This window comes from Sceloporus undulatus, chromosome 1 (genome assembly GCF_019175285.1).
Source record: "Sceloporus undulatus isolate JIND9_A2432 ecotype Alabama chromosome 1, SceUnd_v1.1, whole genome shotgun sequence".
In the NCBI taxonomy this organism is placed as follows: domain Eukaryota; kingdom Metazoa; phylum Chordata; class Lepidosauria; order Squamata; family Phrynosomatidae; genus Sceloporus; species Sceloporus undulatus.
The window spans coordinates 192,033,961-192,049,884 of NC_056522.1; the positions used below are offsets into that span (position 1 = coordinate 192,033,961).

At 40.3% G+C, this 15,924-nt stretch overlaps 1 protein-coding gene across 5 annotated transcripts in view; it reads right to left on the reverse strand.

Moving 5' to 3' along the window:
• PLCL1 (phospholipase C like 1 (inactive)) overlaps positions 1-15,924 on the reverse strand; it is a 241,815-nt gene that overhangs the window by 40,093 nt on the left and 185,798 nt on the right. For 2 of the 5 annotated variants that reach the window (XM_042444824.1, XM_042444825.1), the window contains exon 2: positions 6,923-9,394. In XM_042444824.1, the coding sequence (XP_042300758.1) occupies positions 6,923-9,295 (2,373 nt within the window). In that variant the 5' untranslated portion in view covers positions 9,296-9,394. Of the gene's footprint in view, positions 1-6,922; positions 9,395-12,877; positions 12,923-13,150; positions 13,243-15,924 lie in introns of those variants that run through there. The other 3 variants (XM_042444822.1, XM_042444826.1, XM_042444823.1) reach the window with 3 other exon arrangements.

Genomic DNA, 15,924 nt, shown 5'->3' on the forward strand with positions numbered 1-15,924 from the left:
ACCACATTTGACTGCACTCCTCTGACCAATACATGCAAATCATTTTTCAAAACTGTTTGGGTTAAGAGTCATGCTAGGTATGTTTTTTCTTCTTCTAGCTCATCAGCAAGGAAAACTGACATATACTGTAGTAAACCCAGTATTTTCCCAATCAGTGGTATAACCCCTCTAGGGAACAATTCCCACCATTTTGACGTGTTATATTTGGATAAGAATATCAGGTATTAATTCTGTTTCACAAACTGAGCCAAGACAGCACTGAAATAGTACAGTGGATATGGACAGGTTGCTTACCTGTAACGGTATTTCTTCGAGTGGTCATCTGCGAATACATACAAATGGGTTGTACTGCGCCTGCGCAGTGCCTTCGGAAACTTCTGGAATCACTAGGCAAAGTACACTTTGCAACATGTTGAAACTTTTTGGCGGTAACCCCGCCCATCCCCTATAAAACCTCCGTTCCCGCTCTTTTCCCCAGTTCCGCAATTTTTCCGCCGCAAAGGCGACAAGAATGAGCCAATGTGAGCAGGACACTGAGGGGAGGATGGGCGGGATTTGTATGTATTCGCAGATGACCACTCGAAGAAATACTGTTACAGGTAAGCAACCTGTCCTTCTTCTTCGTGGTCTCTGCGAATCATACAAATGGGTTGAGACTGGCGAGCTAAGGTCAGTGGAGGCGGGAGTGTCATGACACCTAAAAGATCACCAACACAAATGGTACCAATAAAGACAATTGAGAACCAAATTAGTTGTATGGTTTGTTTATAAACTCTTTGGAAACATATCCCACCTCAAGAGGTAAGCCTCAAGCCTCGAGCTGCCCAGTTTTTGAGTCCAACAGTATGCTATAGTCAATGTAGTCCTGACAACAGAACAGCTCTCCCAAAGGTAGCATCCCTTTTGGCTCTTGTGTCCAACCTATAGTGCTTGATAAAGGTTAAAGGTTGTGACCATACAGCAGCCTTACAGATGTCATCTAAAGGGACCCCGGACAGAAAGGCAGAAGAGGCCGCTACTGCCCTTGTGGTATGGGAGCGAACCCTAGCAGGTAACGGTTTGCCCAAGAGTTCATAGGACAGGGCAATAGTATTGGATACCCACTTCGAGAGTCTTTGGGCCGACACCGGGAGTCCCTTTTTCGGTTCTGAATAGCACTGGAACAGTCTGTCAGAACGGCTGTGTTCCTTAGTCCTATCTAAATAAAAAGCCAGGGCCCTACGAACGTCTAGGGTATGGAGGGTCCTCTCGGTGTCGGTAGTCGGGTTTGGAGCCAAAGTAGGTAAAACAATGTCCTGACACATGTGGAAGGCAGAGACGACCTTGGGCAGAAAGGTAATGTCAGTTCTGAGAACTACCTTGTCCAGGTGGAATCGTAGAAAGGGCTGATCTCGGCGCAAAGCACAAAGTTCACCCGCACGGCGGGCAGAGGTAATAGCCACCAGAAAAACTGTCTTCCATGTCAAGAGTCTAATGTCTGTGGTAGCTAAGGGCTCGAAAGGTTTAGATTGTAGGGCCCCCCAGTACCACGTCGAGGCTCCAGGCTGGGGCCGGCAAGGACACTTGAGGGTGCAAATTATTACATCCCTTTAGGAATCTTTTAATTAGAGGGTCCTTGAAAAACGAAGGCTTGCCTTCGAATTGAAAAAAGGAACAGATAGCCGATAGGTAGCATTTGACGGACGTCAGGCAAAGTCCCGCATCGACTAAAGACATCAGAAATTCCAGGACCTACGGCGTCGTCACCTGTTCTGGTGAGAGATGTCTGTCCGACAGGAACTGAAGAAACTTTTTCCACTTCAGTCCGTAGGACTTTTGGGTCGATGGTTTTTGGGCTGCCAAAATGACTCTCTGAACCGAGGCTGGCAACTGCGCTAGGGACGGATTCTCCAAGCCACCATGCAAATCATTTTTCAAAACTGTTTGGGTTAAGAGTCATGCTAGGTATGTTTTTCTTCTTCTAGCTCATCAGCAAGGAAAACTGACATATACTGTAGTAAACCCAGTATTTTCCCAATCAGTGGTATAACCCCTCTAGGGAACAATTCCCACCATTTTGACGTGTTATATTTGGATAAGAATATCAGGTATTAATTCTGTTTCACAAACTGAGCCAAGACAGCACTGAAATAGTACAGTGGATATCTATATCTGTTCCACCAACATCACCCAGACAGTTGGGTAAAACGGGGCTTTGATAATTATAGGCAATTCTCGTCCCTAATTTAAAAAAGAAAAAAGTGCATGAAAATTGCATAGGATGGGCCTCCAAAATATCAGGTATTCAGGACAAAGGCCACGTTCTACTGTCAACTGTCCTGTTTACATTTTTCTTCCATCACATTAGCCCTGCCTTCTCTGGATGTATAATGATGGGGATTCAGAGCCTGGGTACTCTTAACTCATGCAGAGACAAAACAAACCCTATTCAGTATATTGAGTCCCTTTCTGCATGGACCAAATAAACTGCCCTCCTCGCATCCAACCAATGTCCCAAATCCTGGTTCTGTACAAACAGACCTGACAACATCTGGCATGTTCACCACAAGAACTGAACTATACCCCCATAATATGCATTTTAAAAAGCTATCCGTTGTTCTGCATCTTCCAGAAGGATCTAGAGCCCTTCACTGCAATGCCGGGTGGCTCTTTCAAATGCCTCCTGCTGAGCTGCCTGGTGTGTTTGCCACTGCTGCCAGTCACTCACTCTGAGGTCAAAACAAGTCACCTAGCCCTTGAATGTGTATTCCTGTATGACAGGGGGTTGAATTGGATGGCCTTTGTGGTCTCTTCCAACTCTATGATTCTATGTAATCTGTCACTGGGAGCCTCATTCTGACCCCAGAGCAAAGTGACCTGTGGTAGTGGCAGACACACCAGGTGGTTCAGCAGTACACATGTATGAACAGCCACTCAGCATTAGAATAGAGGACCTTTGTAGTGGAGGAAGGTAAGGGCAACTCTGGGGCCAAGATATCCCAGGCCGCCCTCAAAGTATTTTGGCCAGTGCAGATAGGACCTAAATGTGAAGAGGTGTATATGGGTGTGTGTGTATGCTAAAAAGCATGCTAAAAAAGGAATCAATCATATGCTGATTAATAGGTGGTTCTTTTTAAAGACCCAAATACCATTTTACTTTAAAGATGTTGCTCGTACAGTAGCTAAGGGCCCGAACAGACAGGCCAAAATAAAGCTGATTCGGCTCACTTTGGAGGCATGCTGTTTAAATGACAGACACATCTTAACAGGCCAGAAGCTGTGCCAAAGCCATGCTCCAGTCCTAAGGACTGGACCACAACTTTGGCGCAGTTTCTGGCTTCTTAAGATGTGTCTATCATTTAAACAGCATGCCTCCAAAGTGACCTGAAGCAGCTTTATTTTGGCCTGTCTGTTCAGGCCCTTAGTCTTTTTTTTTAATTTATTTTTTACTCTAAAGTAAGCAGCGGGGGTTGATTGAGACTAGGGCCCCTATGCCTATAATGCATGTCTCCTACAATCTCTTTCCTTTTCCCATGTTAGCTGGCTCAAATATCTGATGGGAAAGCAAAAAGTCACCCACCATGATCTTAACACCTCTTGATAGCTCTTAACACTTCTCACCCTATCAACCAATTACCTCTAGCAACAAGAGTATACCCAGCAATGGATATCCCCTGGTATAAACACTTCTTTCCTCGCTAAGAGCTCTTTTACAATTATAGCACTATGGTTCCAGTTTAACTTCCATGACTGGGTCTTACAGAATCCTGGTATAGACAGTTGGGGGAGGCATACAAAACTGTCTGGCAGAGAAGTGGCCATTCCTAGTATTCCACAGGATACAGCCATGGAAGTTAATGTGGAATCACAGTGCTATAGTTCTACAGTGTGAAAAGAATCCAAGTAGTGAATTTTCGTCAACATAGGGCCTGCAACACACAGTGAGGAATGGCTTTGACATGTCTTGCTCCCCTCCCACCCTTTGTTTGAAGATAATGATTAACAGTGGTTGAAATACACTACATTTTATTTCCTGGTCTCCTGTCATATAGCTTGAATAGCTACTTGCCCAACAGTTGGAGAAAAGACAAAAATAAAAGGCCTCTGTTACCATATGACAATAGAAAAACTGGCCACACCTAATAACATTTTCTTATTTCGCACCCAATCCAAATCCAGAGTGAAACTGACTATATCAGAAATTACTTGTCAACTGGTATGGTCCCTCTGTTTCCTTTTTGGAAATTGGTAAATGAAGAAAATAAAACATAGTCTTCCTCTTGCTAGCTGCCCACTTCTGCAGTCAGAGTCTTCCTGTCCTTCCTTATTTTTGCACAAGCAATCAGCCTGGCAACAACCCTGGATCATTCCAAGGCTGTGTTCAGGGGGAAGTTCACATCCAGGCATTTCACTGGCCCCAGATGAACCCTGAAGTATTTATGTTGATTGGGGAATGGGTGGCCATCCAGAGACTGTTGGACTATACAGTAATTTACATCAGCCCTAACCAGCATATCCAATTGCAGGGATCAAAGGAGTTGTAGTCCAAAATTCTCTGAAGAGTCATGCATTCCTACCCTTGATCTAGGTGAACTCCTAGATACTTATTGGTCTGCTGGTGCTTTCCAATAAGAATTTTACTTATGAAATTGATGTGTCTCAAACATGGGGTTTTATAGACCTCTTCCACATGTAACCCTCCTGTGTTTCTCCAACATTTGTTCTGTCTTTTTCCATACAACAATAAAAAAGATGGAATCGCCTTTGGACTGGTGTACCCGGGAGCAGAACTATTATTATTATCATTATTATTACTACTACTACTACTCCATCTTCAAGACTTACTCCACTGCTCAGAATCTCTGACACTAGCTGGGGAATCATGAGAGTCCAAAAGAGTTGTTTTTTTCCTAATCTCTGGCCAGGTGCCTTTCCTTTCAAATCATTCCTTTGCCAGAACAAGGCAAGTATATTCTCAAGCATATGGAATGAATTATCACAGATTTGAAATGTGATTCCAACTGAACTTTGGGCAATCAAGCAAATATTTAACTTTGTCTTTGTAACCCATCAAACTGAACATAGCCCACCAGCCAGCCAGCCAGCCAGCCAGCCAGGCCACTGATAGCTTAGCCAAAGTCCTTGTGCTTGCTAGCTGCCAGGGCCTGCAAACAGAGGGATGTTGTTAGGTGGCATCAAAGGTCAGTGGACTGTGATCCCTTTAATGGGTTTACATGTTTTATGAGTTTCTTCCAGTTCAACAACAAAATAATTTGTAACAGAACCACTACCCACTATAAGTCTTAATCTCTGTTTCACTCCCTTTAGATGTCACACATCAATTTGCTATTTATTACAACAATTTCAGCAGTTGTGCATTTGGAGACAGCACAACATTCCATGACAGACATTGGGACTGAGAAGGCCACCTAGATGGCATCCATCCAAAATGATATAAACTGGCACAGAACCTGTGTTTTGCTTTATACAATTCTAATCCAAGTAAGCAGAAAATGTATAGAACATCTGTGTTTATGAAGCTGATTCTGTAATTGTGGAAGAAGCAATTCCCCGTCATTTGGCATTCTGAACATTTATTTCTAATATGAGCATTTATTTTGCATGCGGTATAGTCTTTCTTTCTACAAGCAAGTTAGCCAAACATCTCCCAACAGGGACTTGGGGGGAGGGGCAGCCAATATTACAGACTATTAAATCACCTGCTCTCCCCCATCTTCTTACAAACATCAACAGTTTTTTTCCATCTAAATGCACATCTTGCAACTTCTTAAATTTTTGTCATAATTATAATCTGCCTTTAAAGATGGTTTAAAAAGCAAGAGTTCACATTTCTTATTCCTTGCTTACAAATTATGGTGTATACAAAATATGTGACACTTTCTCCTGATAAAAAATGTTCCACCAACACCATGAAATTCACTTGTCTTCATAATATCTTTACATGAAGGAGGACATCACATTCTTTCCAACTCACTGTATGCTTTACAAGGTACTTCCAACTCCCTGTAGAAATGGGACTGGGCTCTCAAAGAAGTTAAGGTTTCATACAAGTTCAACAATGTGATCCTACACCCATCAATCAAGAGATAAGCCCCATTGGGCTCAAATGGGACTTACTCCCAGATACAGAAGAACAAGATTGTAGCCTAAATGGCTACTGTACAAGATTTCATAGAACTAATGATGTCTGCCATTTCATCATTAGGAATGTTCTGCGATAAGTTAACATTTTCTACCATGCAAACACAAAGAAAAGATGCTAGATGCAGTTTTTTTGCTGTGAAGGGACCACAATGGGCCCTAGCATGCATTTGATATTGGGCTGGGTCATCAGGAGTGTGCAACACACATGCCCCTATACACACTGTATATACGAAGTCATGTGTCATCCAATGCATACATACATACATTTCTATGCAGTTTCTTCTGATTCCTGCAATCCTTCCTCCCAGAAAGAGATGAGGGTAGGTGGTAGGGAGAAGGAGCATAGGAATTGAACATATATGTGTACCAATGCATGGTATGACTCACACATGATGATGTACATGCAGTGTGGGCCATGCGTACAACCCCAGTTGCCCCATCACCTGGAGAAGACCATCTTTTTGAAAACTGCATGTACTGGCCCATTGTTCCAGAGAAATCCAGATGAACAAGGGAAGCATGGTGGAAGTTGAGAACTTCCAACTACAAGGGAAGCAAAGGACATCTTAACATTATGCTCAGTTCATTGGCACTTGGGAGACAGGATCTTACAGAATGTTTGCCACAAAGTGAACTACAATATTATTTTACTAATGGGACATTGATCCATTTGTAGGAAATACAAATTACCAAAATATCATTAGCAATTCTACTGAGCTTAACTGTTTGTTAAATCAAATTCTCATATACAAAACAAGAAACCAAAACATTTCATTACCTGCATGTTCTCCCTCATGTCAGTTGCCTCTCTTAATGGATGTACTGCAAGTTTGAAGATGTCATCTATAATCTTAAGGCCAGTGTTCTTCAGCATAGTATAGTCTCTTGTTTTCATCCCTATTCTTGCAGTCAGACCACGCTTTTGGGTCTTCCCTCCTCCACTTCGATTTGTTATGGCAATGTGCACAAAAAGTGTAACATGCTCCATAATGTCTCCCACAAAAGAGCGCAGAGGTATGTGTCGATAGCCTGGCTGTATACACTCTAGGGGGATGGCACATTGACCTATGAACTCATCACCAATATAATCATCATCCAATACAACAAAACGGATCATGGCAAGCTCTGGCAGATTTATCTCAAACTCAAAACTCTCGTCAAAAATGGGGTTGTCACTGTTCTGCTGAACAGTTTTAGTTCTCTGTTCTGTACAGTCTGCAGGAATACCATGTATTTCTAGACAAACGTAAGGATCAATGACATCCCCCTTGGCACAGGCACCTTTGGGCTTTGGAAAGTTCTGGCCACTGATGATTTTGACATGCAGGAGTTGAGGAGAGACCCCTGGGACGATGCCTTTTGTGTTTGCACTGAAGTAAGAAACCTCTTCTCGCATAACAGAAGGTCTAAGGACATAACCACATCCCCCATTCTGTGAAAACCAACCTGTATGTAAATCCATCATGGGTCCTGGAGTTTGATAATTCACTGCTACTATCTGACAGCCACAGTTCCAAAAATCTTGTGGATTTAAGTTACTAGAATCTATTCTCATTGCACTAGGGTATATTCGAGACAGAAATTTCTTATTATAATTTACAAAGTCCTCTGGGCACTCATTTGCAATTCTACTTGCTTCAGCTTCACTGAAAGAGCAGATTTCCCAGTAATTTTGGTTTTTCATGGAGCTCTCAAAATCTGTGAACTGGATAGATTTACATATAGAAACAAGGTCAGAGAGTTCCTTGCATAACCAGGACCTCTTGGGTAACACTGCAGCATCTTCAGACATTTTTCGAGATACTTCAGCTTCTTCATCTTCATCAGTGACCTCTCCCTCTAATAAATCCTCATCAGAAGGCAGTTTCTTCCCTTTGACAATAATCCTCTTTTTTAGTTTTTCTGGAGATGGGAGGTAAGTTTCCGATGGGAGTGGTGTGTCAATGTACAACTTGGTACCAAAAGTCTTCTTCATTTGTTTAACCATGACTTTCTGCTGTTGTATGGAGCAGTGATTTTCCAAACAGAGAATAAGAGGATACTCTGAAGAAAGAAAGGCTAATTTATTGATCACATCAATGACACTTTGAAATGACAGAGGTGATGTCATGCTGTTACGGTTACAGATTATGGGCTCATTATTAGGTCCATCACAAACATCAAGTTCAATACTTCTACAGCTCATCTTCAGTGCTCTGACATAACCATTGAGATCTGCTGGCCCTCGGACCTGGTCTTCTATCAGGTAGGTATTGTGAGATGAATTGATATAATAATGTGATAAAGGCTGGGTCATATCTTGGACAACCTTTTTATGTGTGGGGTCAAAAATTTCACATTCTGGGGACAACAAATATTGAGTAAATCCATCAATTGCAAGAAAACCCTTCAACTGCCCTTCCTCTGAAAATTCATATCTATGAATAATATCAAGACACATTTCTTCAGTTATATTAGTGAACCCTTGCTCAGCTTCTAAAAAAAGCATGAGGTCATTGGCATCTAAATATTCTTTGTTTTTGGATATCTGCACCAGCAAAAAATAAACTTCAGGTCTAGTGCAAAGTTCAGTGTATGCTTCACAAAACTCCTCTTTTGTTACACGAGTTGTTAGTTTCTCTTTGCTCTTCTGGATTTCCTTAAATTTTAACCTGATTTTAGACTCCTTTAAGGCAGGGTTCAGCTGTTTTATTAATTCTACAGCTGTATCTTCCAACATGATCCCATTGCCATCAACATCTGCAGCTTCAAACACAGATCTAAGCCACACAAAACGTGGAGTATTCTGACTACCTTCTATCAAATCCAGACACTGCTTGCTACGGGAAACCAGATACCTTAAACCTGACACCCAAATGTTGGCCACATCTGCTGAATTGGCAACTAAGTCCAGAGAGTCATAATTCTCCCCGTGAATTATGGAGAAGGCACAGTCTTCAGAAATCTGATCTGCAAGACCATTGTTTCTGAATGTTTCAGTGTTTTTACCCAATCGGATTTCTTTTACAGCAGAAATATCAAGTTTAGCCTTGTCAGGATCCTTTTTCGATGGCTCCCAACGAAGTGCTTGCAGTTCAGGGTCAAGAGTAAAAAATCGATTATAAATACGGGAATTCGGCCGGACTTTTTTTAGTTCACAGCCAGCTTGCATGAAGCTGATGCAGTCACTTGCGCTACTTATTTTCTTTTCTGATGGTGTGCTGCTGAAGGACACCGTTTTCTTCCGTCCACATTTTTGGTTTGCAGGGTCCTATAAAACAATTAAACATGTATATATTAATGCCTTCTGATCAAGTGTAAAGCATAGAAAGAATATATAAAGCATAAATATAATTACTATATTGAGCCATTAGACTCCATACAGAGATAATACAGAGTCTAGAGATTCCTTGAAGATTAACAAGGTTATCACTGGCTAATTGTAGCACAACCTTTTATAGCTCTGCTACATTAGATGCATCTTGCATACCATTAAGTTTATTGAATCACAATGAAATAAAAGGGACTCATATGCTTACTTAACTATGTGCATAATGGTAACCAGTAACCAAACGGTCCATAGCAGCAGGGTGAACCAAAAGTGATGCAAACTGAGCTAATTTTTATATAACTAAACATTGACCCCCAACTCAATTTTATTCTGAGTCATAAAGTAGAGACAACACAAATTTCTACAAAACCACAAATACTATCTACAAACTGAAGTTAACTTATTGGTTGAGATACATCTATTCCTAATTTTATAGCTCTACAAAACCCCATCTTTCAGAACAGAGTTTGTCAGTTTACAGTGGTTGACTGGCTGTGTTGGTCCATCAAGAACATGGGCAGCATTGGCAGAAGTTATATTGCCTTGTTGTACAGTTCCCCACATCTCCCAAACATGGTCTAGCAGATTAAAGGGCCATCTTAAAAAGTTCTGGTGGGTACATGAAAGATGAGAGCTGGAGAAGAAGGGAAAATCTTAATGTACAGACAAACTAGTCCTTGCATAACACTGACTGGAACTCAAAATGTCAGAACCACAGTTCTTACCAGGGATGGGAAAGCATCTCATAGTGCAATCCTAGACGCTGTCTATTCATTACTAAGTCCTACTGGAGCTTAATGCCCAATTAGGTGTAAACAGGATGACCCCTTTAAAAAGAGAAAAACAATTTCTAGAAGAAATACTATTTGAAATGCTCTTAAAGTGATAAAAATGAAACCAAGATTAAGAGTGCCCTGTTATCCCTTTAAAACCCAGAACTGCAAGATTCAACCACTACCAGCAGATTTCTCCTACTCTGGAAGTCATAGGCAGCCTGAGCCACCCAGAAGGAGAGTTCCACCGCAGAGAAGGCCCTTCAACAACAAATAGCAATAGCAGTTTCATTTATATACCGCTTCATACTACACTGAGCAATCACTAAGCCGTTTACAACTGTAAGCTAATTGCCCCCATCAAGCTGGGTACTCATTTTATCCCTTACTCATTCTTCAAGTGATGCAACCAAGTTTTGCTTTTATGAACTTGAATTTGATAAACCAGGTAATTTCTCTCCTCCCTTCCTACTGGCAGACTATGAACATTCTTATTTCTGTCTGTGTAATCTAATGACTGAAGACAGGATCTTTGTCAGCACTGAGGAACAAATGATGGTGTGCTGTCAGCATCCCTGCAACTGAGAAACCCAACAGAGCATGAGATCAATACAAGGTTTAAGGAAAATATATTCATTAAGATAATGAGACATCCATTTACAAGGTTAAAATGGGGAAAATGTGCAGAGAGGTGAATAAATTATGTTTATGTTAAATGCCCTACTTTCTGACAAACACTAGGGTCACTGGTACTACAGACAAGGTTTTCCCAGTTATGACCCCCACACCTGTTGGAACACCCTTTTTAAAATGCTGAAGACACTTTTATTCCAGTCTGCATTTGGTATTTTGAAAACCTTAGCTGCTGTGGCATGTGTATCTGTTTTAAAATCCTGATTATATTTTCAAGTTTTGCAAGCCATTCCAGTGAATCTGGAAATGCAGGTCAAAATTCTTGGAATCAACTAAATAATTTACTTTAATGCTGCTGCTGCTGCTAAGCAGGTCTAAAGCTTCGACTTAGATTGACAGTTATATTTAAAACAGATCCAATGGAATCAATGAGGCTTAAGCGAGACAACAGCTGGATTCAACATCCGAAATACTGCATGGATGTGAGATAGCCTGAGATTTCAGTTCAAGATTTAGGAATGCATCTCCCAATTAATACCATTACCTAAAGGTAACCTGAACTGTTAAAAAATCTTCACTGTCATTTGTACCTGGTGAACATTTGTTCTAAAGCTGCCCTGCCCCTCATAATAAGAACAGACATTTATCTAACCCTAAATGGTTCATATAGTGGTTTGAGTACTGGGCTATGTCTCTGGAGACCAGGACTCCAATCCCAGCTTGGCTATGTAAACCCACTGGGTGACTTTGAGCAAATCACACACTCTCAGCTTCAGATGACGGCAATGGCAAATCCCTCTTGAAGAAACTTGCCAAGAAATTCTCGTGCTAGTTTCACCTTAGGGTCACCATAAGTCGGAAATTAGCTGAAGGCACACAACAACAACAATGACAACAACAACAACAGATGGTCTTTCTCAAAGTAGTCCTTAAATTAAAAGGCCCATGTAAAAGTACTGCTCATTGTACAATAAAATGGAAAATCAATCCACATGTAAAATCACTTTGGTCCAAGAAACTGTCCAGTTCCCAAACTGTAATGTAGATTAAATGAGTACATGAATCAGTGCATGTACAAACAGTAGTTTGTACATAGTGACCACATAAGAAGAGTGTTTTGCATACAACGTCCATAACCAAATGTCATTTGCACAAAAGCATTGAGCAGCATTTAAGGTTATGGTGAAATAACCAGTCAAGCTGATTGCACTCCATTTTAGAACATCCATTCATTCCTTAAAAGTAAGAAGTCTGTATTTCAGAATGATCGAGAGATGAAGAACCATTAAAGCAAAAAGATGTGGAGGAAAAAAGTTATTTCTCCTTCCTATCCCAAATTAAAATCCTGCCCTAACTCATATATTTAACAAGGGGAGTGGAGAAAACATCCCACATGTTTTGAACATCATGAGAAGAATGCAGGTTAGGAATTTCGTCAGCAAAGGCTCTATCAAAGCACAGAGAACTAACCAATAAGGTACAAATAAGCATATACAGCTATCAACAGAAGACGAAAGAAATTGTCACTGCATACAAAGTGGGATATAAAAACTAGGTGGGACAAAGCAGGGGCAATAATTGTAGACACTGTTCAACTGTATTCAAATGCATATTTCCAGCATTCCTCACCAGTTGCTGTATTGACTAAAGCTGGTGGGAGAGGCAGTCCAACAACACCTGAATGGGTAGACCAGTGATGGTGAACCTATGGCACGCATGCCAGAGGTGGCACTCAGAGCCCTCTCTGTGGGCACATGTGTCATCGCCCCAGCATAGAGTTTGCCAGAGTTTGTTACTAGAAAGCCAGAGGGACATGGAACTTTATTATTATTATTATTATTATTAACCTTTATTTATAAAGCGCTGTAAGTTTACAATAAATAAGTGGGTTTGGGGTTGCAGTTTGGGCACTCGGCCTCTAAAAGGTTCACCATCACTGGGGTAGACTATTCATACTCTAGAGACAGAGTATGGTGAGGCAGAAAAGAACAAAAGAGCACAAGAAATCATACATTACCATGGAGAAATCCAAAGGACAAAGGACATGTACTTCCAAACTCAAACTTTTCTTTCCACCCATGCTCTTCCCCATAACTCAAAACCACTGGTTTCCAAGCCTGGGTGAACAGATGTTGTCAGATGTCACTCCTAGAAACCTCCATCAGTTGGACTAGTGAAATTCTCTGAGTTGCAAGCCAAAAGCATCTGAAGATTCAAAGTTGGCACCCACCCTCCTTAATTCAAATATACATTATTATTTCCCACCAAAATTGCTTTCCCCCCACATCACCTCCTTTAGTGATGGACTGCCTTCAGATGTAGTGGGAACAGTTAAAAATTGTGATGGACCCGACATTTAGCACCTTAGAGCATGTTTCCCTGGGCAACCCAGGTAGGCAAAATGGCAGCTCTTTCTTGCATTCCAATGGCTCCACCAATCAGATTTTAAAGCCAGCCAGCCAATCAACTGCAAAAAGAACACCCCTATTCAGTTCAAATCTGATGAATTCATGGCTGCATCTTTAACAGCAACAACTATATTAAAATATTTACAGCCTGCCTACTAGTCTACAATATTCAACAGGGTGGCAGGAACTAAACAGTCAATTCCAAATTAAAAGCAGAATTGTATTTTAAGACGAAAGCCCATCAAATTCTGGCCCAGAAGATACTGAGATGAAATTATAACAACCAGGTTACTGGAAGTTTTCCCACTTTTCTTGCCTTTTCATTGGGCTTTTAGTTCTGGATCCCAGACTTTCTCTGAATAGATACTTGTCTGACTTTGAATGGAACTTGGTCTTTGAGGGAGAAACATGAAATTTTAAGTATTTGGCTAGATGTTTTAAGCTAAGGGATCTGTGGTTAAATTGATCCCCAAGGTGAAGAGTGCATTAACTGACAAATCATCACATCCAAGCCTCTCATGATATCTAGCAGTCCCTGCTGGGATGAATATGGTAGATGCCCATTAGTTTAAAAAATAAAGGCAAGACTAGCTGCAGGTCAGACATCTGCTTTTTGCCTTAGGCGAAACACACAGCTGTTAGGCAATACAAAGAAACGGTAATAATACAACAATATTCAGATTTTCCCTGTTCCCCAACAATTTTTTAGCATTTTAGCCCACTGAGGGATCTTGGAGAACTCAAAAGCTTGCACTCCATTGTGGAACTGTACTTTGTGCTAACCTAAATATTGCCTGTCTGTGGGTTTGGAAGTTCTAATTTGATGAATTCCTGGGTCTTATGATCCTCCCTGCCATCCATTCTTGTTTCTGACAGGTGTGGCTTTCATCTCAAAATACTTCTTCTCATTTTCAGCTTGTAATCAAGCCCAAGGAGAACCATGCAAGACATTCTATATAGAAGGAGAGCTTCTATTTTGGTACAAAACCCCTATCTATAATATTAAAGCCTGGGTATTTGCATATCATTTTTGGAGTTTTACTTTATTTGTTTATTTTTAATTTTGTCCCAGCAGACTGAAGCCTTTGATTTAACCTGGCTCTTCTGCAGTCTCTGTTTGTAATACGGCATCATCCTCAGACATTGAAATGGATTTCGATATGTTCCTGTATAAAATTCTTTATTTTAAATATTAACACCACCTCAGTCTTCACACCTGCTTTAGGAGGGAAATAAATTATGTATCTAGTTTACTAACAACACTAAAATATTAGAATACTATATTGTGTGTGAAAACAATATTTGCAAATATATAATGGGTGTTCACACAACACAATGACCTGGTATATTCAAGCCAGTCTGCTAACATACGTGCAGGTTGTTTCTATGTATACTGATATAACTACTCACATGTACATGTATTCTTATGATGTTTCTGGATTACCACTAGCTCTGTCAATCCTTACTTAAGTGGGTTTAAAAGTGGCAGCTGTTACCTTCCTCTCTGTACTGTTCAACATCAATACATATCCATTGAGTGGATGTACAGACACTTTTATATGTAATTAATTTAATTGAATATAATTAATATAATACATCATTATATATACACACTCATATACACATGTTGAACAACAAATCTAGAGATGAGGGTTATATTCCCCACTCAGCTATGAAACCCACAGGGTGATCTTGGGATAGTCACATTCTCTCAGCCTCAAGGACAGCAATGATAAATCTCCTGTGAACAAATCATGTCAGGAAAACCCCATGATAAATTTGTCTTAGTGTTGCCATAAGTCAGACATGACTTGAAGCTATAATGTAATAAATTCAATTTAACATAAGGAAGAACAGTTTTGGGCATGCAGACTGAAAACTCACAACACATGGTCTCAACATAGAGGATATTACCATTATTCACTAAGAATGATGATTACAGAATATTCTATACTACCACATACGGTGCAGCTCAGTTTCATATTCGGCCATTGAAGAAGACAAATATGTTTTCCCCTTGATATACATTTTTAAGTTCTGTTTGTTAATTACTTCAATAAATATAATTAATTAATTTACATCCTGCCTTTTTACTTATACAAGGCAGCTTACAAGCATTTAAAAAATAGGGAACCATTTTTTAAAAATCATAGGAAATTTTTTAAAAATTAAATCATTTTTTTAAAAAAACATGAAGTTTGAACAATATAATACAAACTGAAACGTCTTTTTAAAAAAACAGAGAGAGAGATAAAAACACAACTGCATTAAAAGCTATTTCTGCCACATAAACGGCAGAAATGACCAAATGCATCTAAGGAAGTAGACTGAAGTCTACGAAAGCTCATGCTGCTAATTTCTTTCTTTTGGTTATTCTCAAAGGTGCTACAAGATCTCTCTCCGTACTGATTCTATAGACTAACACAGCTATATCTTTGAATTCTGCCTCATAAATTGTAAGCCAAAGGCCTGCCTTAATAAAAAGGGCTTGGCCTGCCAGTGAAAGGAAAGGAGAGAGGGGGGCAAGTGAACCTTCTAGGGAAAGGAATTCCTCAAAATCCTCAAGTTTTTTGGCTTTGATAGCCAGCTTGGTTTTTGTTTTGTTTTTTTGTGCTTGGTTTGGTTTGTTCTTGGTTTGGTTTGTTCTAGGTTTGGG